Source organism: Amia ocellicauda, chromosome 9 (genome assembly GCF_036373705.1).
Source record: "Amia ocellicauda isolate fAmiCal2 chromosome 9, fAmiCal2.hap1, whole genome shotgun sequence".
Classification (NCBI taxonomy): Eukaryota; Metazoa; Chordata; class Actinopteri; order Amiiformes; family Amiidae; genus Amia; species Amia ocellicauda.
The window spans coordinates 16,314,854-16,342,485 of NC_089858.1; the positions used below are offsets into that span (position 1 = coordinate 16,314,854).

The 27,632-nt window shown below is 45.1% G+C and overlaps 1 protein-coding gene across 3 annotated transcripts; it reads right to left on the reverse strand.

The window, feature by feature from the left end:
• Positions 1-3,849: 3,849 nt before the first annotated feature.
• cyld (cylindromatosis (turban tumor syndrome)) lies at positions 3,850-26,923 on the reverse strand. 3 transcript variants are annotated; one of them, XM_066713445.1, is made up of 17 exons: positions 26,633-26,923; positions 21,888-22,587; positions 20,590-20,901; positions 19,314-19,419; positions 18,540-18,650; positions 16,923-17,039; positions 14,047-14,417; positions 13,646-13,811; positions 8,479-8,620; positions 7,828-7,950; positions 7,092-7,183; positions 6,905-6,971; positions 6,521-6,653; positions 6,247-6,355; positions 5,990-6,108; positions 5,043-5,259; positions 3,850-4,896 (listed from the first exon to the last, which is right to left on the reverse strand). In XM_066713445.1, exons 2-17 carry the CDS (start codon positions 22,377-22,379, stop codon positions 4,712-4,714), a joined length of 2,862 nt encoding a protein of 953 aa, XP_066569542.1. In that variant the 5' UTR covers positions 22,380-22,587; positions 26,633-26,923; the 3' UTR covers positions 3,850-4,711. The 3 variants fall into 3 exon arrangements, with proteins under 3 accessions (XP_066569542.1, XP_066569543.1, XP_066569544.1); XM_066713446.1 differs by lacking the exon at positions 16,923-17,039 and having other exon boundaries at positions 26,633-26,922; XM_066713447.1 differs by lacking the exons at positions 16,923-17,039; positions 18,540-18,650 and having other exon boundaries at positions 26,633-26,922.
• Positions 26,924-27,632: the final 709 nt, after the last annotated feature.

Consider the following 27,632-nt stretch of genomic DNA (forward strand, 5'->3'; position numbering starts at 1 on the left):
ACAGTCTGTACCGTGGTAAATTACATGCAGCCCAGAGCTGGGCCCCCAGGACCGTGTGTTTCCAGCCAGGCTGGTTTGATCTCTAGAATGCATTTAAAGCATTTTGAATTTTGCATGCATGCATTTCACGCACAGGTTTAATTGAATTTGAATGACTATGCCATAGTTCGACAGACAGACTTGTTCAGAATGTGTCTGTTTGTACCAAAGATCACCAGAGTCAGTGAAGCATTGATTAAAATAAATAAACAATAAACATATAATTATGAATTAAACTCCTGTAAGAACAGGATTTCCCATCTGGAGCTGATGGACACATTTTAGTATTTGTGAATAATTCTGTATTCCGCTGGGTTTCGCATTATAGATCCCAACTGGGGAATTATGAAACATGTTTTCCTTGTTGTTGTTTTAAGAGCTGGCATTACTCTATTATTGCTGTAAATAAACATGCATGCCTGCCCAATTCTCTCCCCCCCACCAAACCCACAACCATGACAGGCTGTGACCCTGCCACCCACACTGTCACTGCCGGAGCTGGGAAAGGCAGGGTTACAGAGCCTTGTACCTAAAAGTGCTAAAGCTGTGCTAGGGGACTTCTCCGATTGTTTACTCCAGGGCCTGACAGCTACCGTCCTTGGGGAGCCACAGCAGTCTCGTGCTTCTATATGACTGACGTTCGCCACCCTACACTGCTGTTCTGTGTGTCTGCAAATGTATCACACCCTAGACTTCAGTACAGACGAGGCCTTGGGTATGTAAAGCAGTGTCCATTTCAAAACGAGGTCTTGGGATGCAGGGCTGGATCAAATATCCTGGACCCAAGCTGAGAATCCCTGATCAATAATGCAAAATCATTTTATATTTATTTATGATATAAAGGGAGGAGGTAGGGGTGTGCATGCATGATTATTTACAGCAATAATGGAGTAATGCAGCTCTAAAAATACATTTTATATTTGTGTTTATAAGTCTGTAAAAGTGATTCAGTGATGGGGTAATGCTTTCATGACGTTCGTGTTTTAAATAACGCTGGAGAACAACTGGGATAATTTCATTAGATATAAATCACACGAAAACAACACAGCAAGCTTTCTGTTGGTATTAATTTTTGCGGTGTTCTTACAAAAAATATTATTTGTGAGTATGAATTATGAGGATTCATTTCATATTTATTTACTGAGTCTGCCATCCCTCCTCTCCGGCACTCTGGTGGGGGGTGTGGGGAGCAGTAGCTGTGAAGGCTGTGGGTCTAAAACAAGTTCCTCCGGTGAGGGAGCGCTGTCGTGTGGTGTGTGTGCTGGAACGGCATGTCCAGGCTTTTGTTCGCTGGCGCTGAACTGCCATAAGAAAGGGCCCTCCACACATTTACACACAGCACCTCCAAGTCAATAGACGCCTTTGTTTTGAGTTTAGTTGAATGCCTGCGGAAATATAAAAGGCCATTGACTGCGGTGTGTAAAGCGCCACATTAGGGGGAGAACTCACTCGGTGTACTAATTGCTGAAAACCAATCGCAGCTCCTGACGTGTTATATTGGTTACATTACGGCGAGCCACTTGTGTGCATGTGTGAATTGTTAAATTAGCAGTTGTGTTGTGCATTCACCTCCGGAATCGTTATGGGCAAACACACAGGTCCTGGGGATACTCTGATCAGCAGCACCGGGTCCCCTGGGCACTGCTGCCAAGTGAACCAGCAGCACGTGTCCGCTTTTCTACCAGGGCATCCCAACCTTTCACTGGGCCAGAACCCATTTAAACACCGGCACATTTTTCTCCAACCCTAAACAGCTTCAGAGACAAGATCGATGTGTTAATCATAGATATTGCACTACAATGCATGTTAATGCTGTTTATACTTTCAATTAAAAAACATTTGAACTTGTTTTATATTTACAAGAACAACAACAAAAAACACATGATAAACAAAAATCACCCTTACATTGTGAGCTCATTTCTTTATGGTGCCCCCCCCCAATGAGGTCACGACCCCAGGGTTGAGAACCTGATTTATACCCTCGCATTTGTCGTCGTTTCATGTTACCACCAATCACAGCCGACTACAATTAAGATCTGATGTACTTATAAAGGATTAAAAAGATAACAAAAAAAAAACTTTTAATGTTTACCAGCATGAACTTTCCACGAGTCGAGCTCCTGATTGATATCTCATGGACTTCCAGGCGCTTATCACCCTGCCTCTGGGGGAAGCCCATCTGTCCTCCTACCGCACTGGCTCTTGAGGTTCTCAGGGGTCAAAGGGCAGAATTAGCAAGTGGTTTTTTACTCCTCTCTCCTGCAGTGACTCTATGCTAATGAGACGTATCGGGTGTGACAGGTTTGCCGGCCACCGCTTTAGCCTGGAGTTGGGAAAGAACAGAGATACCTGGGAGAGCGCTGTCAAGCCTGTCAGGTCTCAGAGCAGCGTTCAGGCAGGTGTCTCCAGGCTGTGCGACGAGCATCAGAAATATTTATCTTTCAAAAATGGAGCTTTACTTAAGTCAACATTCACCAGGACGGAGCAGCAGGAGACATGGAAATTAACAAGGCACAATCTATTTTTGTGTGTTTTGTTATTTATTTATTATTTTTGTTTTTGTACAGATATACAAGACGCATGCCTCTGTGTCCTCTCCAGATGCTGTGAGACCACAGTCCGTTGGCTGTATTTACAGGTGAGGAACACGATGCTACACAGTTCTTTGCACAGTAATAAACTGGTTTACACAATGACATCACGCTGGAGGAAGCAGGGGCTCGGGGTGGGGGGTGATTCGAGCCCGGGGACGGCCATCTCTGCTCCATTCGCACCGCCACCACACGCCTTCTACACACAACTTCAATCCAACTTTATTTTATTTTTCAGTATTTAAACAAAACAAAAAACAAAAGAAAGAAAACCACACTAATGCGATTCACAGTTATTGGTGTTCCGTCGGAGGCCTGTTTATTTTCCCCGCTCTAAACTGCTTGCTTAAACCCCGCAACAATAAACCCCGTGCAGACCTCCGCATTACTTCATAAGGCCTAGAACAGAGCTCAGGCATAAATGACTGATTGCACTCCTCTTCATACCCTTACTCAGAACTAATCGGCGCTAAAAGGAAAGTCCCCGTGAAACTACATTGTAAGCAGCGAAAAACAAACAGTCTTAACTTCACTGTCAAAAAATGATTTATATCTACCATTATCGGCCAGCACTTGGGCTACTGTGGGTTTCTGTGTGCGACTGCGTTTCACAGAAAAAAAAGGGGTTTGAGGCTCCAGAAGTCAACTTTAAAATGTGGCAAATAATCACAAACACCAAGAGGCATTTCCTGTTTTTGGCGCTATACGCTCTGCTGAGAATCACCCTCCACTTCAGTGTAGTTTAAGACGGTATTTATCAAGGAAGAATGCACTCTGTATAATTATATTCCAGCACATTAATTAAGCCTCATACTTTGGCCCGAGTTGTTTACTTGTTTACATCGATTCCCTTAATATAATGTTATTGTTACGTCCTTAATTTGATTGTGATGTTAGTGCCACGGTAACCATTTTATTGCCAAAAGTCATTTTAAACTGCGTATCTGCTGCACTGCAACTAGTCTCTCGTGGAGCCGTGTCTGTGAATGGACATATTCCTCTGCGAGACAGAGAACGGGTAAAGCAGAACCGCAGCTCTCAGATAAACCCTTTTCAGTTTCTCAGATCTCGTCCAAACCTTCCGGTACCGATCAAACTGCAGTCTAATAGAGAACAGATGGTTCCCATGGTCCTATAGAATCACCATCGATGTTAGTGTACAGGCACTGAACAAGTAAGAATCAGACATTGAGACTAGTCTGGTGTAAGTTCCCATGACTGCAGTCTGAAGGCTTTAGTAAGTTTTATTTTTCACCTTTCCAGGCTGGATGGAGTTACTCTTGTACACAGTAAATAAATTATATACGTGTGGGGGTAATTTGTAACAAAATCTACCCTCATGTATGTTCCTATTAGTGATGCTATTTCTCTCAATAGTATCTTACTAGATTAATTTAATTTACTGTTCCCTATTGTTGTTCTGAACAGGACAGTCGACACAAACACAGAGTGCGCCTGCTCCTCTAGCCAAGCTGCCATTTCCAATGACTCCACATTTTAAAAACAGCACCCACTGCTGGCTGGCCAGACAGATGTGCCACACCTGGACAGCACCACACTGCCTTCTGCTGGCGTTAGACAATACAAAGGATTATTTTACGGTTATTTATTAGTCGTTGTTTATGGGCCTTCCGCTTCCAAAAACTAACCAACGAACACCTTTAAACCAACACACCGGCAGACAGGACTTTAATCTCCCTTTAGGTCATTTGTGTTCAAGAAATGTGGTCAACCCCAACAAACCCACCGCTTGCCCTCTGTCGCTCCCGCTCTGGGGCTCTGCTGTACACACAGCTGTCAGCAGGAAAGCCGCTTGCCTATGCTCCCACACACACGCTGCTCATATCTGACAAATTCTACGGGTTGAGTTTTCAGCAGTTCAACACTGATACAGACAAGAAACACCAGTGGAGCAGGATGCGCAGGGCAATATGCGGCGTTTTGAGTTTCTCTTTTGTCTTTGCGTAGTCTATTGCGCCATGTTGGGCGGAAGCACTTGCAAGCGCTTGTGCGGTCCGTGACTTTGACCCCCCTGGAAGCGAGGGCAGGTTTCCTGGGTGTTGGCCCAGAAGCAGTGTGCTCTACTTGTACAGGCTCATGGTGGGGCTCTGATACATGCACATGTAGGCGTCACAGAGCAGCCGGCGCGCAAAGCCCTGGATGCTCTTGGGGTCGAGAGCGTGGAGCTCCTCAGGGCTCATCTTCAGGTACGCGCCCACCTCTGGGCAGGGTGTCACCTGGGGGATGTTAAAGCCATTCTGACCCCCTGGCAGAGAGAGAGAGAGAGGAGAGAGGAGAGAGGAGAGATTATTATACATAGTGGACATTAATTCAGATCATTAAATATAATATAAATATAAATTGCACAGTTGCAATAGTCTCTGCCTGACACACACACAGACACGGTCTTACCATCACGGTCAGCCATGCTGTCGAAGAACAGCCAGGCCGAGTCCGCTGCACCGTACTTGACGAAGGCCACATAGTGACTGGTCTCGATGCACAGCACCGCAAACAGCTCCATCCTCTGCCGGGGGAAGCCGCCCTGGCGCCAGCCGCTCTCCTGTAGCTCCTTGGGCACGGACAGCTTGCCCTGCCGGTGCGGCTTCCTCTTGGGGTGGAGGTGCACCTGTCAGGGCACAGAGAGGCAGGCGGTCAGAAGCCCCAGCTAGAGCTGCACAAGACTACTGTGGGACTAAGCAGATCTGGGTTCTCTGGGAGCATCGACTGACTGACTGACTGACACTTGAGACTGAAGTGGGAGTTAAATCTTAATTAAGCAGTACTTTAAGAAAAACAGCATTAATAAAACCTCACCAGGCTTACAGCAGGAGAATATACCAACATGGTCTAGTGCACAAGTGGATCACTGAAGGTGCTGTACGTGAAGTTTGGCAAACTATTTGTTGTTTATTATATCCTTCTTAAGTTCAAGTTACAGAGCTCTGAATTGACAATGCGCTTAACTGGCTGAAATCACTTTAATAAACAAACATACAGTTGCTCAATTGAAGTGATTTGTAACAAAAACAGAATCTTACAGATTACCACAAAAAAAAAAGAATTTCTTATGATATGTTGCCACCTAGTGGACATCCCTGTTATTACAACCTGGTTATAAAAAGTTAACCCTATAGTAATTCTGGGTTTTCCTGCAGCAGTGGCATTTCTCCCAAAAGGAAGTGGTGCACACTGTTCAAATTACAGGCTCGGTACAAACCTCAGTGTTTCACATCTATCATGAAAGAATGCAGGGGAACCCTTAAGAGGCGCCACACAGGACTGTTTGACGCGGTTATATTGTATCCATAAGAACGGATATACACCTCAGGTGGGCGGTGTTCGAGTGTTGCACTCACCTGTGTGTTGCACTTCTCACAGAACTGCTTGATCTTGCCGGCGGTGATATCGGCATCCTCGTAGCACTCCCGGCACTCGAAGAAGGCCAGGCCCCCGCAGATCCGGCACTCGCGGGGAGCTGCAAAGACAAGAGCGCCCCCGTCACACCACGGCCACGCCACCATCACCACAGCCACCGGGCATCGGCCAGGCTGCCAGGCAGGCCCACGTGGACACACCCAGAGCACACCTGTGTGGATGGGAGGTTCATACTCACTGTCTTCAAGTAAATCCGTGATGTCTAGATCTAGGGACGGGAAAATTTTGTTGAACATCTTGAAGTCTTTCCCAAACCGAGGCATCTGAATGATAAGGCAGCATGGAGCCTGGAGAGGAGCCAACAGAATATTCTTAAAAATCAGGAAGGGGTCTGGATGCGGAAATTACAATTAAACACAAAATAACATTTGCACCGTCTCTGATTGCTGAACTGTGAAATCAAGCAAGACTGTATGTGAACGGCTCACAGCGAGGGAAGCCCACTTCCGTACCTCTGCGAATTTGAGATCACTGGTGATGAAGGACCACTCAAGCAGCTGCTGGCTCGTGGGAACGCCCACCTTCTCATTCTTGTCCATGAAGATCTGGTAAAAGTAGCAGTCCTGCACCTTCTGGCCTGCTGACCTACACACAGCAAAGAGCACAGGGGAGCGTGGGCATTCACATCTCTTGGCACCGACCAGTGCATGTATGCATGTGTGAATCTGCATGCTAGTGTGCGTTTCTGTGTGTAAGTCTGTGTCTGTATGAAAGTCCTGCTTCTTGTTTTTTTATGTTCCAATGAAGTCATTGTAACCCAGTATATTTGTACTGACCTATGACCGTGCCCAACACCTCTAAGATGAGCACGAGGGAGACACACTACAGAGGCCTACCTCAGTTTCAGCAGCGGGTCGACTCTCAGAATGTGATGGAACAAAATATTGAGAAACTCCTCCGGATCTGCGCAAGAGACCAGAAACATAGGTGTTTTTAATAATTTATATATTTAAAAAAATTGACAAAATAAATCTGGAAAAGCAAAATTTCCTTGAGCACAAAACGGGCACAGGCACTACACACCTTTCTCTTCGGAGGTGAAGCCAGATGCTGCCTCCACTTTCTCCAGGATCCTGCGGAGCTTCATCACCTTGGTTGCGCACACGTAACCGTGTCTGAGGACGGGAGGAACGCCGGCACACAGTGGCCATGCACAACAGTTAGTACAGTCAACAAATACACAGGCATATGGGTGATGCCTTTATCCCAGTGTAATCACACAATGATGCATAAATGCTATGTCAATCTGAACTATAATAAACATGAATTACTAGGACCAACAGTACATATAGTGTATAGTTGTTGTTGTTGTTTTTTTATATATGTGTGTGTATATATAAAAACAATGTATACAGTATACAATACAATATAATGCAATAGAAAAATACTACTAGAACATTTCGATTTAGAGCTTAGAGTTAAGTGACCTCACACCAGAGGGATCAATGGTGTGGGTTTGGGATTTTATTTTGGATGACTAAAGCCATGGATGACATTGGTCTGACCTTACTCAGAATCCTGACAGTCCAGGGTTGCCCCCATGCCACTTTAAACAATATTGCACATTTAGAAAGCAAAACAATGTTTTGAAAAAATATTATTGTTACTAATAATAATTTAAATAGTAGGAAAAATAGAAAGAACACACTGAATGAATGTAGTAGCCAGGCCAGTGAAGTCTTAGTCTGGCGTGGAGGAGTGTTCAGAGGGGAAGGGCAGGTTTTGCGAGCGCCTGGCGGTGCCCAGGTGTGACACTCACATGCGCAGGGGGTTGACGATCTCGGTGCGCAGCAGCTCCTGGGTCTCTCTGTAATACTCCACATCAGTTTTGGCCCGCGGCCTCAGCAGCACAGTGTCCAGAACCGAGCTGAAGGCAAATAGGCTGCGGGGGGCGACACCAGCAGGTGATCAGGGAGAGCGCTCTGGGAGCTGCAGCAGACCTTCCCTGTGAGGTTGTGCGAGTATGTGTGCGTGTGTGTGCATACACAGCCAAGCCCTAGCCTCCCACAAGCTCAACACTACTGCAGCACCCTCTAGAGAGGTCAATATGCACGCTGAGCCTCTTATCAATTCCTGATTAACATGATTATTGATTAAGTGCAATCAATTCACAGATAGCAAAGCCCTAACGACATTCACATAACGATTGCTCTGAATGATGACCCACAGCAGGGCTTCCCATTGGAAGCATGGCCTGGGACTGGTCCCTTTGGTGGTGGGGGGGGGGCAGGAGTCAATTTTCCATTTGTGATTAATTAATTGACTAATTAAGTAATTTAATAATGCATTAACTTGACCCCATGCTTATATGGCTATGGCTGCCAGGTGAATGAGAGTGGTCATCCCCACACTGTGTCGAACTCATTGCCCTTGGCTAAGCTGCACCTTGGCCCACTTTTGCCAGGCTCACCAGAAGAGCGTGGAGTCTAGGTAGCAGGAGTTGTAGTGGCCCTGGATGCCCTTCTTCTTGCCCATCATGACCTCCAGCCCATCATTCTCTGTGCGGGGGGGTGTGTTCTCCTGCACCACTTCACTCAGATACCCCCCGAATGCTGTGGAGGGAAAGCACAGAAACTCAGCACAGCCTTTCCGTCTTCACAGAAAGAATCCCCCCCAACACACACACACACACACACCCCCACCTCTGCACTCACACTGTCTGTGGGCTGGCGGCACTGCTCTTTCACACCAGGCACAGTTCTGATACAGGCTGTGTCTGTATATATAGACATGCTCAAATTTGTTGTTACCCCTCCACATAAAACTGCACAATTTCCTCTGAAATAACTTGAAACTGACAAAAGTAATTGGCATCCAACATTGTTTATTCCATATTTAATAGAAATCAGACTTTGCTTTTGATTTTGTTTTTCAACATAATATTGTAAAATAATAAAACAAATGAAAATGGCATGGACAAAAATGATGGGACCCTCAACCTAATATTTTGTTGCACAACCTTTAGAGGCAATCACTGCAATCAAATGTTTTCTGTAGCTCTCAATGAGACTTCTGCACCTGTTAACAGGTAGTTTGGCCGACTCCTCCTGAGCAAACTGCTCCAGCTGTCTCAGATTTGATGGGTGCCTTCTCTAGACTGCAAGTTTCAGCTCTTTCCATAGATGTTCGATAGGATTTAGATCAGGACTCATAGAACGCCACTTCAGAACAGTCCAATGTTTTGTTCTTATCCATTGTTGGGTGCTTTTAGCTGTGTGTTTTGGGTCATTATCCTGTTGGAGGACCCATGTAGAGGTCTTCACGGGTCCAAAAATGTGTGCCCGAACCCAAAGAGACCCAGAAATGTGCTATCTGGAACCGACCCAGACCCGTCTATTATTTGAAATCTGGACACGGACCCGGCCAGGATACACAGACCCGATTGAACCCGATCAGCACAGATCCCACAGATAATCGCTATTAACAAGTTAATTTACAAGTTGTGAAACTAAAACTTTGTGTCTTACCTAATGTAACGTTAGTAGCTTCTCTCCTGTACCTGACCGTGACGGATACAGTCCGTCCTCCTTGCCAAGAAAGTTTGTAAAATAATATCCATGTTGTTCCTCTCTCACTGATTGAAAGCGCGTATAATCCACTCATTATTTCAGCTTCAAAAGTCCACTTGCTGTCACGGTGGCGGATGACAAATGCGACTTTGAAGCTTTGCAGTTTTTTTTGTTTCTCACATAATAAGATATCTTCCACTGTTTGCCCTTTTGAACTATAATAACGACTGCTCGTTCAGTGCCAAGACCGCTGATGTTAGCATTACTTATTTGCTGTGATCTGTGTTCTCTGAGACGTGTCTGCCATAGATTTTAGATTTACAAAGCAAACAAAGTCCAACCACGATATCTAAAAAATCACGCCAACGCCAATAATGCACTTCGGTTTACGTCATCTGTCAACCACCGATATGGTGGAATAAGTCCCGCCTTCTAAATAAAAGAGCCAATCGTCAATTGGTAAAGTCATTGTGTCACTCGGGTAATACACACAACGTTAAACAGACCCGGGACCCGAAGTACAAGAATGGGACCTGAGCCGGACTGACCATTTAAAATATGGACCCGAACTCGTACGGGTCCCGGGTCGGGTCCCGGGTCGGGTTCCGGGTCCTCGGGTTCGGGTGGACCCGTGAAGACCTCTAGACCCATGACCTGTGACTGAGACAGAGCTTTCTGACACTAGGCAGTACGGCACACAATGATACCAAACAGCACAGTGACTACTTTCCTCCATTTAAATAGGCTGAATGACTGATTACAAGATTGGAGACATGTATGATACTAATTAAAGAAACTAATTAGTTTGGAATATCACTATTATCCAATTATTTATGATCTTTTCTAAGGAGTACCAACAAATGTGTCCAGGCCATTTTAGAATATCTTTGTAGAATGAGCAATAATTCATCTCTTTTCACAGCTTCTTTGCTTTATTCTATGACATACCAAAGGCATGCAAGTATACATGATGCAATAGCTTTTAATTTCATCACTTTTCAGGAGGAATGAAGCATTATTTCAATGACCTGTAAGGGTACCAACAAATTTGAGCACGTCTGTATATACTGGAGCTGTCTTTACTTCCTGCTTGTTCTTGGGGTGTTTTGCCTTCAGTTTTGCATTCTGCAAGTGAAATACATGTTCAATTGAATTCAGATCAGGTGACTGACTTGGCCATTGCAGAACATTCCACTTCTTCACCTTAAAAAAGTCTTGGGTTGCTTTCGCAGTATGCTTCAGGTCATTGTCCATCTGTACTGTGAAGCGCCGTCCAATGAGTTTTGAAGCATTTGGCTGAATCTGAGCAGATAATATAGACCTAAATACTTCAGAATTCATCCTGCTGCTTTTGTCAGCAGACACATCATCAATAAATACAAGGAACCAGTTCCCTTGGCAGCCATACTTGCCCATGCCATAACACTACCTCCACCATGCTTCACAGATGAGGTGGTATACTTCGGATCATGATCAGTTCCTTCCCTTCTCCATACTCTTCTCTTCCCATCATTCTGCTACAAGCTGATCTTTGTCTCATCTGTCCATAGGATGCTGTTCCAGAACTGTACAGGGTTCTATAGATGATTTTTGGCAAACTCTAATCTGGTCTTCCTGTTTCCTGTTTCCATCTTGTGGTAAACCCTCTGTATTTACTCTGGTGAAGACCTCTCTTGATTGTTGACTTTGACACAGATACACCTACCTCCTGGAGGGTGTTCTTCATCTGGCCAACTGTTGTGAAGGGGTTTTTCTTCACCAGGGAAATAATTATTCTGTCATCCACCACAGTTGTTCTTCCGGGCCTTTTTGTGTTCCTCAGCTCCTCAGTGCGTTCTCTCTTTTAAGAATGTACCAAATAGTTGATTTGGCAACACCTAATGTTTGCTATCTCTCTGATTGGTTTGTTTTGATTTCTAAGGCAAAACTGAAGGCAAAATGCCCCAAGAACAAGCAGGAACTAAAGACAGCTGCAGTACAGGCCTGGCAGAGCATCACCAGGGAAGAAACCCAGCATGGGTGCCAGACTTCAGGCAGTCATTGACTACAAAGGATTTGCAACCAAGTATTGAAACTCACAATTTAATTAATGATTATGTTAGTTTGTCCAAATACTTCTGAGCCCCTAAACTTGGGGGGACCACATATAAAAATGGGTGTAATTCCTACACCGTTCACCCAATTTGGATGTAACTACCCTCATATTAAAGATGTAAGTCTACACTTAAATCTTGTTTCCTTTCAAATCCATTTGGGTGGCATACAGAGCCAAAAGGATGACAATTGTGTCACTGTCCAAATATTTATGGATATAACTGTATACAGTACTGTGCAAAAGTTTCAGGCAGGTGTGAAAAAATGATATAAAGTAAGAATGCTTTCAAAAATAGACATGTTAATAGACTATAATTATCAGTTAACTAAATGCAAAGAAAGTGAACAGAAGAAAAATCTACATCAAACCCATATTTGGTGTGACCACCCTTTGCCTTCAAAACAGCATCAATTCTTCTAGGTGCACTTGAACAAAGTCAGGGATTTTGTAGGCATAGAGTCAGGTGTATGATTAAATTATAACAGACAGGTGCTAATGATCATCAATTCAATATGTAGGTTGAAACACAATCATTAACTGAAACAGAAACAGCTGTGTAGGAGGAATAAAACTGGATGACGAACAGCCAAACTCAGCTAACAAGGTGAGGTTGCTGAAGACAATTTACTGTCAAAAGTCAAACACCATGGCAAGACTGAGCACAGCAACAAGACACAAGGTAGTTCTACTGCATCAGCAAGGTCTCTCCCAGGTAGACATTTCAAGGCAGACAGGGGTTTCCAGATGTGCTGTCCAAGCTCTTCTGAAGAAGCACAAAGAAATGGGCAACGCTGAGGACCGTAGATACAGTGGTCAGACAAGGAAACTTACTGCAGCAGATGAAAGACACATCGTGCTTACTTCCCTTCGCAATTGGAAGATGTCCAGCAGTGCCATCAGCTCAGAATTGGCAGAAGACAGTGGGACCCTGGTACACCCATCTACTGTCCGGAGAAGTCTGGTCCGACGTGGCAACAAGGCCAAGAGATTCAACTATGCATGAAAACACAGGAACTGGGGTGCAGAAAAATGGCAGCAGGTGCTCTTGACTGAGGAGTCAAAATGTGAAATATTTGGCTGTAGCAGAAGGCAGTTTGTTCGAAGGGCTGGAGAGCGGTACACGAATGAGTGTCTGCAGGCAAGAGTGAAGCATGGTGGAGGTTCCTTACAAGTTTGGGGCTGCAATTCTGCAAATGGAGTTGTGGATTTGGTCAGAATTAATGGTCTCCTCAATGTTGAGAAGTACAGGCAGATACTTATCCATCATGCAATACCATCAGGGAGGCATCTGATTGGCCCCAAATGTATTCTGCAGCATGACCATGACCCCACACATACAATGAAGTCATTAAGAACTAGAGTAAATAAGAAAAAGGAGCCCTGGAAGTGATGGTTTGGCCCCCACAGAAGAACTGTGGTTAGTTCTCCAAGATGTTTGGGCCAACCTACCTGTCGAGTTCCTTCAAAAACTGTGTGCAAGTCTACCTAGAAGAATTGATGCTGTTTTGGGCAAAGGGTGGTCACACCAAATATTGATTTGATGTAGATTTTTCTTCTGTTCACTCACTTTGCATTTAGTTAATTGATCAATATAATCTATTAACATGTCTATTTTTGAAAGCATTTTTACTTTACAGCATTTTTTCCACACCTGCCTAAAACTTTTGTACAGTACTGTATGTGTGTGTATATATATATATATATATATATATATATATATATATACACACACACACACACATATATACAAACTCGGCACTACCAAGAGATAATCCAGAGCACAGCCCAGCAATAATCAACACACCTACAGAGCAGACAAGCGAACGCTGTAAGGCACAGCTCATAGACAAATTTCATCACACATTCCTGATCTTTGCGGTTGTGTAATCTGGCGTAGTGGAAAGGCCCCGGTCCAGCCCTGGGACTCTGAATGGCAGGTGCACGGTGGCTGCGGTGGCTGGTGGCCGGTTTACCTATGGAGTTGCAGCGTTCGATGGGGTTGGAGGAGTGGTGCAGTGAGGGGAAGCGGGAGTCCGGCCGGCAACACTTCAGCTTGACAAAGAGCGCTTTCTTGGCCGGACAGGTGAAGTAGCGGGTGCCCTTGAAGGTGCCATCTGTGCAGCCGGCACACTCCTCCTCCTGAAAGACAGCGAAACTGTGAGTATAAGCAGCTCCTCGCCACAGCACCCCCATCTGTAATCTTCCAGACCACTCCGCCATATGGGACTCCCCTTCATCTCTGAGCACTACAGTGGAGTTTCTGTCGAGCCAAATGTAAACTAGACAGAGAACTACAAAAGCCCTTGGTTTTGACAATGGACAACAGAAGAGTGGTGTTGTAGCAGCGCAGTCCTGCCTCTCGAGCTGTACTCACCAGCTCCAGCCCAGCGAGGGGCTCAGTCAGCCCAGGGGGCGTCCCCACCCAGCGGATCACCCCACACAGGGGCGGGTTCTCCTTCACCTCCACCTCCACCAGGGAGCCCACCTCCAGGCCGTACTGGTTGCGGGGGGGTGTGGAGAGGGGGAGCGGCTCATGGAGGTCCACCATGACTGACTGAACGGACAGCGACAGCGGGCTGTGACTCATGCTGCCATTGGGCCCGCTCTTCTTGGTCAGGTTGTAGGGCAGCGAGTGGAACTTGTTATCATTGGACAGTGTTGGGGTGGGTGGAGCCCGAGAGGGAGGAGACGATTGGTTGAAATCTGGCGGCGTGTCCGTGAGCGATTTGGCAGGGTCCTCCCCGACTGTGGTTGCCATCAACAGGAAACAGGAAGACAAAAACAGACACTTTTCAAAGCTCAACTCTGAAAGGCTTGGAGCAAGTGTGTTTTATCAATATAAACATCATCAAAACATTAAAGTCTATTTACATGTCATAGCACAAGCACTGTATTGATGTGTGAAAAAGAAAATACATAAATAAACACATGGCAAATATGTCATTTTAAAAGTATTCAACTTCTCTAATCAATTAAAACATATTGTCTGCTATCTGGCCATAATCAGAAATGCCACAGGCTCATATTCATGGTTATATTTTTAGTATTGTAGGAAGGGGAAGGATTGCCAATAGAACTGGAGTATTTCTTCATACAGATTTGTATTTTAGTTTTCCTTCAGAACAGGCTGCTCCTCAAAAGAGTTGTCAAGCAGGGTGTTACCTGGTGGTTTTTGTCAGAGCTAAAAAGTATTTAATTCTAAAAGACATTCAATTACATATGACTCTACAGACCAGCCACTTGATTAGGTGTGGTTGTTCATTTTTCCCGTGTTTTTTTCTTTATTGGTTTGTTTGCCTTTTTTACTTCTCCATTTACTTCTCCAGTAAAATTAACCTAACTGTATACAGGACAATTGCTTTTCGATTGCATGATTTCAGAGAACTTCCCTGTCTTACAGGGACATTCATTGTGAAACATGAACAATTTCAATAATACTGATGCAGATCTGACATCAACAAAACAAAATATATCAAAAGAAGGAGACGGACAATTACCAAGGGCCCACACAAGCACAGGGTTCTCCGGAACGGGAACAGACTGGGCCAGGCCAGAGCATGTGTGGAGATGGGGGAGGCAGTGGTCAGAGTGTTTTTCACAGCCCGCACACTAACAGTGTGGCACAATAATCACAGATGGAAAACACGTCTCCAAAATATTCAACTCCCTGAAATACTTAAACATCTTGAGTTTCAAAGCTCCTGGGATTCTTATTCTGCTTTTTGGACAGATGTGCACTTGGTACAAGGACAGCATTGGGAAGCACACTATGCTACCTATCCACAGGCCTTCCCAGGCACACGCTAACGCACTGCCCCCTGCCCTGCAGTAGACGGGGGTGTAGGCCCATCTCCATGCTCCAGCAGGCTCTCCCTGCAGTGACATGCAGCCACTGTCCCACAAATGCTCCCAGACACCGCACAGCGACAGCATGCACCCAAGCAGTGCCTGCTGGGAAGGCAATAGGACCTGGGCCACATCAGCAGGGCCCTGACCTTCCTCAGTCACCTTCACAGTCAGACACCGGAACCAAAACCTTTTCCAATACCAGCACATACCCCAGCTATACTTTAGACCAGTGGTTCCCAATCCTGGTCCTGGGGATCCACTGTCCTGCTGGTTTTGCATCCAACTGAACCCTCAGTTAATTAACTGAAACCTTAATTGAACTAATAATTTGCTTTATTTGACTTGGAAAATGATTGAGAATTTGGCTGACTTATATATTTTTATATTTAACCTGAAATTTCTAATGGTTTAAAATTCTGATTAGGCCAATTATAAGTTCAATTAAGGAACTGAGAGAACAAAAACCAGCAGGACATTGGGTTCCCAGGACCAGGATTAAGAACCACTGCTGTAGACAACACTGTAGGATTAGTACGCAGACATCACATTCAGGGACTGCCTCCATCCACACAGCGACTGTATCAGCCAGGTCAGAGTTCACACTGCTGCTCTTTACACACAGCACATAATAAGGCTTTTAACAATGCACCATGCTGAATAGAACAGGCTGTCACAGGCCGGTACATGCAAAGTCAATAAACAAGTAACTGAATCAGGTGAAATTTTAATACATCATGAATAAAGAATGCAAGAGAAGAAGAAGAAGAAAGGAAACAAAGCTGGTCAACACTAAGTTTTTATCCTTAGGTATAATGGATATTCAGAAATTGCAAATATCATTTTTTATATTATAATTAATACAATATAGTTTCCCATGCAATACCACTTTAAGAACATGGTAACTGCAAAGGCAAATTAACTACTGGAGTCCAATAGCCAGTGCTAAACCCAATGCTTCAGCTCAGTGCTCAGCAGACATCAGCCATTTCATGTGGAATAAAAGGGTGCTCTACGAGCATGATTAAAAGCCTCTGGCGATCTGATACAGTGCAGACATGCACACATGCGTATGAAGGGCCGGATAGGAGAATGGAACAGAACTCTCAACAAAGGATCTTGTTATCAGGGGTGTGCGTTGCATCACTCGGAATAGATTGTCACAATTCCAGTGCAAGCCTGTCCAAAGACACTGGTAAAAGCAATAGATGATAGCATTATTTTGTTAATATTTTAATATATTTTTTACATACATTTACTGTAAGAGAAATCTGAAGAATCCATATATAATTTACCTAAATAAATTAGATCCAAAATGCCAGTGTACATGATATGGTGTGTAACAGTGGACCCTGATATCAAGATGACTTGTCCCAGAGTTCCCCGCCCAACCGCCTGCATTACCTTCGTCAATGTACCACGTGCTTTTAGATTTTGACTGTGGTGGTTGGTCAACAGAGCTGCCATTTAAAGTGTAATAAAACTCAGACCTGCTTCTATTTCCACTCTGGGGACCTAATCCTGCAGACGACAAAGTTCAATGATAAATAAATAAATAAATATAGATGTAAAAAAAAAAAAAAAAAAGTAAACCAGAAGACTCTTTTAGATCTGAATGGATCAGAGTTGGGGGCTGTGCCCATTATGATTCTTCAGTCAGGAGTTCAAGTATATATATGTAGATATTCCAGTATTTCATGTTTTCATTTCAAATGTCTCACTCTTCAAAGGCGACTTGTGTTTAAGCACAAAACCGTAACCTCCTTCTACAATACTGTAATGCATGTTAAATATAATGAAGAAACACAGACTTCACTAACACAATAGTGCATATCTCTTGATTGTGCAGAGTGATGAGCGAAAATCATTTAATCTTTCCTTCAAGACAAGCATGCATTTGTTTATATGGTTGTTGTTTTGCAACAGTGTGCACTGATTGAATGACACTGACGAGGGAGACAAAGAGCTGAGCTTTGTACATCTAAGAGCGTGACACAAGAACAAGCAGAAAAAAAAAAAAAAAAAAAAAAAGGACAGACAGACACACTTCTAAGATTGGGCACATTCATATTTTTCCTTTATAGTATGCATTGCTCAATTCTGGCAATGTGCTTTACATAATCGAGAGTAACAGCTCGGTCTTGCAACACCCCCGACACCTCCCCGGCGGTGCTCCTCGCAGGGCCGTGTTTCTGTTGCACTGGGGCACGGAGAGGCTTTATGGACCCAAGCAAACGAGCGCAGCCAGCAATAGCAGCACATGCCAGGGCAGCATACAGAGTCAGGCTAAGCCAGAAGAGAGAGAGGAGGAGGAGGAGGAGGAGGAGGAGGAGGAGGAGGAGGAGGAGGAGGAGTAGGAGTAGAAACTATTTTTTTCTCCTCTCCACATTGAAGTCACACGTTAAGGCCCCATGCTTGCATACCAGTTAGACTGAAAAGAAGCTGAAGATACTATCAAGCTTGTTAACAAAACACTCTTGTCGATACTTACAAGGAGTAATCCCCCCCCCCCTTTCTGCCTATTTAAAAACACATGCCTCCTGAATGAATCTCTAACCATCAGGTAATTTACTCAAAACCACCACTAGATGGCCACATGGATCCAGGGGCAGAAGACATGCTCAGAGTGGCTTCTGCTGATGCCTGTGTGGAACTTAAATCTATGCATCAGTTCATATTCCCACATATATGCATGCAGGCCACCTTATAGCAGACAAGCATGACCTAAGCTGTGAAGGAGGAGGGCTTCATGGCCACGTCTTTGTGCAGAAGAAAAGAAGAGCTTTTTGTTCTCAGCGGCGCAGGTTAGGATCCTGCATGGACGCATCCTCAGGAGGCAAGGCCAGGATTGCGTCATGCCTTCTGCCTTGCTTACTCATGCCTCCCAACATTTCCTCAGACGGTCTGGCTGGGCACTGCGTCTCAAACTAAACCCACACAGCATGCCGGGCCGCTCTGCATAGCCTAACGCCACCGAGCGAGTGAACACCCCAGTCCCTGCCGCTTCCCCTCTCTCTGTACCTTTGGTCTTTGGCTTGTTCTGGGTGGAAATGGACTTGTCTCCACCGCTGCTGCTGCTGCCTCTTGGCACACAGCTGCGTTGCGGAAGCCTCTGTTCCTGCATGGAGAACTCTGTAACCATCCACAAAGAAACACTGCTCAACCCACAGATCACAGCAGCCCTCGCAGACTCCCCTGTATCCTCACTGCTTTTGTTGTTGTTATTATTGCTCGTTTGAGCATGTTTAATTCTCTTACAGTATAAAATAAATGCATGTAATGGTCTCCCATCCTTCAGTTCTTGGCTTTAGGGAGATATATATCATTCGCCACATATAATTTATCTGAAACAAAACAAATCAGTACAAAAAAAATCCTTCCATTTCAAAAGTTCACTGCATGCACTTTAAACAAAGACATTAGAAGAATCTGCTTGTCTGTAATTCTTAAACTTTCAGAACAAGTTTATAAGTGTGCTTAAAAAAACAAACACAAAAGCCTGCTATTTCATTTGGATCCTTTCTACATAACATGCACCCTGAGCATACCTGTCAAAACACAGAAGAACTAATCCATAAATGGAAGGACAATGTAGCAAAAGTTCTAGGCTGGAAAACAACAACAAGCGACTGGACAATGGAGCTTTTCTCTGGCAGGACGGCCGCTGACCAGCTGACAGTGCAGACCATTCATACAACAACATCAACAAGCTCCTTGGCCTGGCTGACAGCACAGAATAACCTGCATGTTTAAGGTAGCGCGTAAAGGAACAATGGCAGAGGATGGTATACTGACCTGGCATTACATCGCCGATGGGAACAAGGCGAGTGTGCTCCTCGCTGGCAAAGTTACACAGCAGCTTGCTGTCGAAGACACCATCCCAGTCGCCGATGGGCTTGTCCTGCAAGAGCACAACACCTCGCGTTATTACTGCTGCAGGGTGTCATTATCTCCCAAACGTGCACTTATTGTCCGGCCTGTGTATTTTCAGCTCTGACCTCATCCACTCCACCCAGTGACAGAGTTCTGTTCTTTTTATTTTTCTATTATTTTTCTCTCCTTAGAAGTATATATATACATATGCTTTTGTTTTTTCCATTCTTTCCCAGTCTCTCCTCTAATGAGAGTGGGAGAAAGCTATCCTAGTGCAGCACGGAGGACAGTTCGGGCTCTCACTGCTTTACAGGACGGTGCTCTCCACTCCACTGTGTTCCTCATCAGCTCTACAACCTAAACATCTGTTCCTCTGCTGACTCCCCGCTGCCTGCTTGTATCCGTTTGTGAGACTCTGCCCTACACAGACCCCTGTCAACCTCACACACAGCCAGACAGCATTTTGTTCCTGGCTACAGCCACTGCAGCACATCTAGAAGCCAGATGCCGTTAAAACTAATTTTTGACTTGATCCCCCCCCCACATCTCCTCCCCTATTTTCTTTCATCTGAATCCAGCTAGAGTCAAATAAAACTAGGTTCTTGTAAACCAGAAAAAGGCCTGTGTATCATTTCCAGATGTTGTCTTGGATCCTTGTTTCTGAGGGACAGGTTGGCCGTCCAATGCATCTAGCAAAAACATCTGGGCTGTGCAGTTTTAGTAACAATCATGCACTTGTTTGGTCTCCTTGTGTTTTGTGAACATCAACCAATCATGTCCCGGCTGCTTAGTACACAGAGAATTAAATATAATTTTATTTCCTTATTAAGAAGGCCATTTTGAAGGATGTGCATATTTCATTACCACATCCTGCACACACTCGTGTATAGCGCTTTTGTCCAAAAAGCATGATCAACAATAAATGTTACTGATGTGGCCCAGAGCTTTCCCAGCAGGCTCTTCTCGGGTGCCAACACTGGCACTGTGTGGTGCCCAGGAGTGTGTGGGACAGTGGCTGCATGGCACCAAAAGTATAGCCTGAAGATGGGCCTATACCCCCAAGCAACGCAGGGTGGAGGGACAGGGTACAGTGTGTTAGCATGTGCCTGGGGAGGAATGTGGATAGGTAGCATTGTGCGCTTCCCAGTGCTGTCCTAGAAAACAGAAAACAAAACCGTAGCAACAGCGGCCCGCTCACCATGTCCACGCCCACATAGTACCCCAGGCTCTCGTTGCCAGGCAGCAGGTCACAGAAGATGACAGTGCCATGCTCCGTGCCGTCCCTCAGCTGCACCAGCACGCGCGAGTTGAGCTCCAGAGGCGGGAAGTCTGCGTCGCGGGGGTCAACTAGGCCCACGTGGTCACTCTCCAGATCCACATCCTGCTCCTCCTCATCCTCCCACAGTTCCAGCTTGTCCAGAGCCACGAAGACCCCGCACTCATCCTGGCAGCGGAACAGCTGCTGGCCCTGGTACGAGCCCTCGGTAAAGCCCTGGCCACGGCCCTCCTCCTGCAGGGGAGAGGGACAGAGCAGCTCAGGCACCGCTTACAACACCCAGGGTGAACAAACACACATCCTCACATGAATATACACATTCATGTATCCACATTCACACTATATAGACATGCAAACACACGCAAGCACACTCACACATGGTAGATACACACAGGCACGTACACACATTCACACATACACACACACACACTGAACAGTATGTCCTGGTGGAAGTTTTGCTGCTGAAGGTCAGTGCATTTTCCGCACCCTCATCAAACAAGCCTGCTACTGTTTCTGCCCACGCCACACTTGTCCACGCAATACAGTGCACACTCGAGAGCTTAACGAAGACAAATTAATAAAGTAGGCCAGTGTAGGGGGAAATGAAAACAATGAGCTATGGTTCTTCACTGACTTCTGTCCGAAGCCTAGCAGTAGGAAAAACATTCGGACTCAGACCCCCACCAATCACTGGAAAGATGTGTAGAGACCGTTTGACACTAGACGGCGGTTATCAGTAAGGTGTATTACATCACGTCGGCCCAGTACAGTGATAATATCAAGGAGGATGTTGAGGTTGAGGTGGGGCAGGAGCCACTGACTAGAGACAGTATAGAGAGCTCCTGTCGACTTTGTGGGGAGCTACAGAGAAAGTAGAAGTCAGTTTATCTTCCAGTAATATAAGACACTGGATATCAAAGGTTTCAAATGAAGGAGAAATGGCAAGATGACTAAAAGGACTCAAGTCACTTACAACACTTTAAGCTCAACACTTGTACTGACAATACTAATCCACACTGATGTTGCTGCCGGCTACATTGTGTACCTGGGTACACCCGAAAATATAAAAGTTCGCTTTCGATTAAGGGTTAATGCATTTAAATGTTGTGAAGTGTGCCCAGGTACAGTTCCAGACAACACCCCAATGCTGCTACTACTTCCACCAAAAAATGATGATGACTACAAACAGACCGACAATAATAAAACCCACGCAGCCTTACCAGGAGCTCCACTCCAAACCAGATTCCGGACAGGACCCTCTCGGGCATGAGCGGCCCCTTGAACCTGACTACGCCGGGCAGCCGTTCTTCGCCAGAGCGCAGCTGCACCCGGACCTTGGAGCCGCTGTCAATCTCGCGGGCCTTTTCCAGACGGGGTTTGTCCCGGAACAGGAAGTAGCGCTCCTCGCAGTTAGTGATGGCAAACAGGAGCTCGGCCAGCTTCTCCTCCAGCTCCTGCAGGTCCTTCTCATCGAAGCTCAGCACCACATTGGTCTGGTCCAGGATGCGCAGGCTCTTCTTGCCCTTGGCGGGGGGCAGCGGGCGGCCCAGACTGTTGCGCTCGGGGCAGGTCTGTCCGATACTGCCTCGGGGGATCTTCAGCGACTTCTGGGGGGGCTTCTCCAGGACGCACTCCTGCACCACCATGTAGTAGCGCGGGTCATCCCGGAAGCCCCCGCTCGTTTTCTCCTGACTCCACAGCCCGGAACTCATGGCGACAAGAGTCAGGGCTGAGGCCTCTGCATGTCCAGACGGGGGAACTCCTGAGTAGAAAACACGGGTTGAAGTCGAAAGCCAAACTGGGAAACCAACGGCTGCCAAGTCATGGGCTCCCTCCCACCAAGCCCTGACCTTCCGGCATCCTTCCGCTGGGGTCTCTTTGCATCATCTGTGCTAAGCAGAGTTCATTACCAACAAACACCTGGAAAAAGGGAAAGAAGAAAAAGCAGCGTGAAACGTTACATTACCACAGAAACAGCCTGCTGCAATGCTTGACTCATTTTGCAAAATCGATTGAAACAATGTCAGTAAAGCAGATTTATTTTGCAGTGTCAGATTCCCCAAGTCAATAAGTACAGAAAATAAGCATGCTTATTAAAAAACGATTAAATGATGGTCATGGCTTAGTCATTTGTATCTTTCAAGAAAGGATATGACTCACTATAGTTTGAAGAAATAACTACGAGTAGACATTTCTGGTGTGAACATGTAGTGCAAAGCTACAGCACTGCACTACTACATCATCCCGCATTGATACATGGTAAATCATTTGCTAGACCAAAGAAGTGGAAAAACGAGGGCGCCAAAGGTCAGTTTAAGATATTGGCCTATATTTTGCATTCTTCTTTAATCTGCATATGGATTTTAAACCATACATCAGTAGGCAGAGCAAAGAGTTATCTGGGGTAAATCTTACAAAACCTTTAACCATTGCAAAGATCACAGATTTTGGCATGCTACCTCCTCCTTCGGTTAACACGCTGAGGTCATTATCTACTATCATCCATGCACGAGACTTTGCTTGGCTGCACACATGCACTGCTCAGGCAGGGTTATGTGACATGTGTAAAGAATTCAGTGGAGCCTGATCTGAAGCAAGGTCCTCTGCCTCAGACTGAGCAACAGTGTAATCCCTCCCGATGCATAGTCACCAACAAAAGCTGGGCTATATCACACACAGCATTTAGTGATAAGAAAGTGAAACATCTACAGTAGTAAGGTATGGTGTCCACCCAACAAGGAAGTTCAAAAAGGTATTATGTGTAATAAAGAAAATAAATAAATAAACAAACAAACAAAACTGTGAGTCTTTTTGTTCAGTTGTTTGTTGACCAAACCAAAATCATTTGCATTTTAGTATTTGCCCTGATCCTAAATTATTAGATTATAACTTTTGGTTGTTGTTTTTCTTATAAATCCCCTTTTCTCAGGCCAGGTGCTTTACGGGGCATTATGCTACACACTGCAGTCACGCTGTTAGCCAAACATGGACTGAAACAAAGCCTTACTTCATCTGTCAGCTACTTAAAATAATTGTTCAGGCCTGTGTCACACAGTATGAAAAACTGTACTGAGGGGAGGATCTGAAGTGTGGTTTACATTTGGGCCTTTTAACACTGGGGGTTTAACACATTTTTTTCTTTTTTGCTGTGACCTTACTGTCATCCAAAGGTCATCCATTAGGAAGCACTTAAGGCAGTTCTGTTCATATCATGGCTCTGCCTGTTATGCAACAACTCAATTTACATGTAGAGTACTAAAACAATAAATAACCAAGGCCTGTGCTATCAGTTGATCAAGAACGGATTTTCCCCTGCCCATAGAAACCCCGTGATGAAGCCACAGAAATACTAAAGGAGTTTCAGGGAAATTCTCAGATTGAGCATCTCACTGTGCGCCTCCTTCTTCCAACACACACACACGCACACGCACACACACATGCTGCACAGCTGTGAGAAAAGCATGCTACCTGAGAGGCTTGACTACTGAAAGACCATGAAACCTGGAAAGCAGAGATTGCATTTCCTGTGGCATCCCTCAAGGAAACTATAGTGAGATTCAACAAGTAGCCTAACATTTACTACTGTATGGCAAGTGGACGCTAAAGTAAAAACAGCAAGAACAAAAGAGAAAGAGAAAGAGAAAAAGAGAGAGAGCAGAGGAAAAAATATAATTTCACGATAATTACCCTACAGTTGTAAAGGAAGATCCTCTATGAAGAAAAGTGCTTTATCATGGATGTCATAAACATAGGCATCAACAGCAATGCCAAGCGTCTGACCTGCAGTGTGCCAGGAGGGCTGAATGCAGCACCTGCAGTATTGACAGGCACACTCTGATCCAAATATTACAGTGTTATCAAGAAAACCAACTGGAGAGGCGTTCTTTTCACAAGTTCTGACCACAGTTGTCATCCTTTGTCTGCTCATCTCCTCTTCCCTTCAGTAAAACAAATCTATTGAATCCTTGTTCACAAATATATTCATGGGAATAACTGCAGTGGTGCCTGTATTTTGTATTTATGTTAGGACCTAGCAGTATGTCAAGAGGACTCTTGGGAGAAACAGGAAACAGAAAAAATTGTTTTGTTTTTAAAAAAATTGTTTTCTAGTTTGTGACAAATAAAAATGTTTTCTTGCTGGATTTATGCTTCACTTTGGATCAAATGCATTTTAATACAGAGTTGGGATTAGCTCTTCACTTGGGCCACTCTGTTCCTAAACACTACTCGCTTCCCCTAGGCAGTGCAATTGGATGGCCCGGCCTCCAGAATGAGCCTTACACTGATGGAAAGAGAGGAGTGATACAGTGGAGACTGGTGATCATTTTGCTGCAGTGCAATGAATGTGCCTTTCACCATGTTATAATAGAGCTTTGTGTTGAACATTTAGAGCCATGTGAGGCATTTTCACAAAGCAACCCCTGCCTAGTGATGCTCCATCTGAGAATTCACCACATCACAGGGGTGTACCAGCCCACAGGGACCCACACAGAGCACCCTTCTACGGCTCCGTTCTATGTTTTAGGAAAGCCACTTGCACAAAGTGTACTGCTCCCTTCACAATGAATGGGAGAGATGTGTGTGTCTGGGATCCAGGATCCATTTCACTGCATGAAGGGTAACACACTGTTGAGTTACAGTAACTTTCCGCACCGCTGGGCCAGCGCAGTGCCATGTAAAGGCATGAGGCCAGTGAAATAGGTACTCACTACAATCATTTTGACTAGTTTTGTAATATCAGAGTGATTCACCAGACGTTTGATTATTGGCCCACTGCTGTAACACTGGTGGGCGAAGGATCAGCAGGGGCTATGAGAATCCTCCCAGCCATGACTCCAGCCCATTTCAATGCACACTTTTCTCATTTACTTTTTAAAAGCATTGAATGTGAAAGGCCTTAAGTAAAAAATGTGTGCACACACCACACATTAGGGTAACAAGTAAATAAGAAACAAGGCAGCATATCAAGTTCTGTGATCTACAAAAGTGATGTCTTTAAAATTAAAAAATGTATTTATTCATAGGCCTGATTTGACAGATTCGCTCAGAAGTTTCTTGTTTTTGACAGCAGTGACCAAATGTGTCCCACTCAACTCTGTCAAATAATAATACTTACCATAATAACAAAATGTCAAGTAACCTTTTGTGTACCGGTGACAGAATGACTAACAAATCTTCTGAAAATCACTCGGATTGAACAATACTGTATCACTGTGGCTGAAATGACAACTCAAAGCACAACCAATAGTTAATATGTCAATCTTGACAGCACCACAAGAGGTGATGAGAGGAGAGTCCCAGGTCTGTTAAATTAAAATTAGTTGACAAAGCCTGTCTTACACACACACACACACAAATATATATGACTATGTATGAGTCAGGGTCGAATACAGTTTGGTGTCTATTTCAGCATACTATTCATTATGAAAATGACGTGGCGCAAACAACCCAGTCCACTGATGACATTAGACAGAATAATTGCATCAATTAATTATGCAGTTCAGGGCACCAGGACACCGACACTGTGCTTGTGTATAATCACTGTGATCACCACCACCATCACCACACAATGAAAAGCATGACAACCCAGCTGGACGCCATTGCCAGCTCGCTGAGGATGTTCTGGCGAGACCACCTACATGCATCCTGGGTCAGGGTGACGTCACAGCCCTACCACTGCGAATGACAGCGAAGGCAGAAAACAACTGTCGTGCGTCCGCAGGCCTGCCAGCTCGCTGCTCATCGTTATAGTCTATTACTGCATTAGCTAACTGCATCACCAGTATTATTACTAGTATCATGACGGTGGTGATGACATAACTGTAGCTTCCCGGTCACAAAAAACAGAAGGTTAATAATAATACAATAATCCGCATCTGTTCTTGTTTTTAGGTCATTTCCCTCTTTGATTGGCGAACACAGTTCAGTTGCTTGGCAGTTGCTCTGCACTCTCACTCTGGCTTACCTTCACTTCAACAGACGGCAGGCAGGCGACCTGTTTCTCGACCGGCGCAGTTTCATCGAGCTGCCGTAGCCATGCAGCGAGTCCAAACCGCCACCAACACAGCCCGGTCTGCGTGTCAAAGACCTTATCTAAACACAATGATTCACACAACTGACATTCGTCCAGTTGGGTTCAGTCTTGTGGGAAAGAAGAAAAACAAGAAACGGTGTTGCTTTCTAAAAATAGAGCAGCGTTCAGCAAATGTTAGATTATTTACAAGAGGAACCAGCTCGACTAACGCAGCCTTATGAAATCCCGCCTCTGCGCCGCCGCCATTGGTCGGTCAACCCTGGCATGAAGCTGTCACTGGACAGAATACCTGTCATTCACTCTGTCCCGCCCACTGGGGGATTTCCGAAGTTTGGTTGACGCGCGAAAAGGGGCGTGGCTACTCTAAACTTGACAGGCCGACTCACGTTTAAAACAGCGGTGGGCAGGTGATGGGGGCGTGTCCTTCTCCGAAGTGAACGGGTCGGGGGTTTTTGCTTTTGTTGTACCGCAGGGTAATGGAAAAGTGCTATCCTTCAGTCAGTCGTGTTCAGGGACTAGTACCGCACTTCATTTGCTTAAGGTGGTCTGGTATATATTAACGAGGCCACACTGAATAATTGATTATAATAGTCAAAGAACACGAGGTCGGCATCTGGAGATTTAAATAAAAAATGCGGTAAATTGTAACGAACTACTGATCAAGATAGCTTAAAGAATGGGTAGTGAAAAAACAAAACAATAAAGCTCGCCATTCAGTTTGTCCCCGACTCCCTGTGCTACTGTCTCAGGCGACTAGGACCCCAGCCCTTGCTTGCCCAGCAACTAGTCAGCAGGTCAGGTAGCTTTTCTACACTGGAATAAAATGTGTGTCATTTGCTTTTGTTGGAACAATACCAGCACCTGGTTTACATAAATGCAAATGCAAAGCAGACCCAAAGAAGCTCAGAGTGACAACCATAAAATCGGCCTC

Bases quoted from the DNA above. Each gene is read 5' to 3' on its own strand.
- cyld (XM_066713445.1), bottom strand. From the start codon at position 22,379: ATGAGTTCCGGGCTGTGGAGTCAGGAGAAAACGAGCGGGGGCTTCCGG. The intron at 6,654-6,904 runs GTAGGCCTCTGT...TGCTGTGTGTAG, and splicing joins GACCCGCTGCTGAAACTGAG to GTCAGCAGGCCAGAAGGTGC. The intron at 5,260-5,989 runs GTGAGTGCAACA...GTGCCCTGACAG, and splicing joins GTGAGAAGTGCAACACACAG to GTGCACCTCCACCCCAAGAG.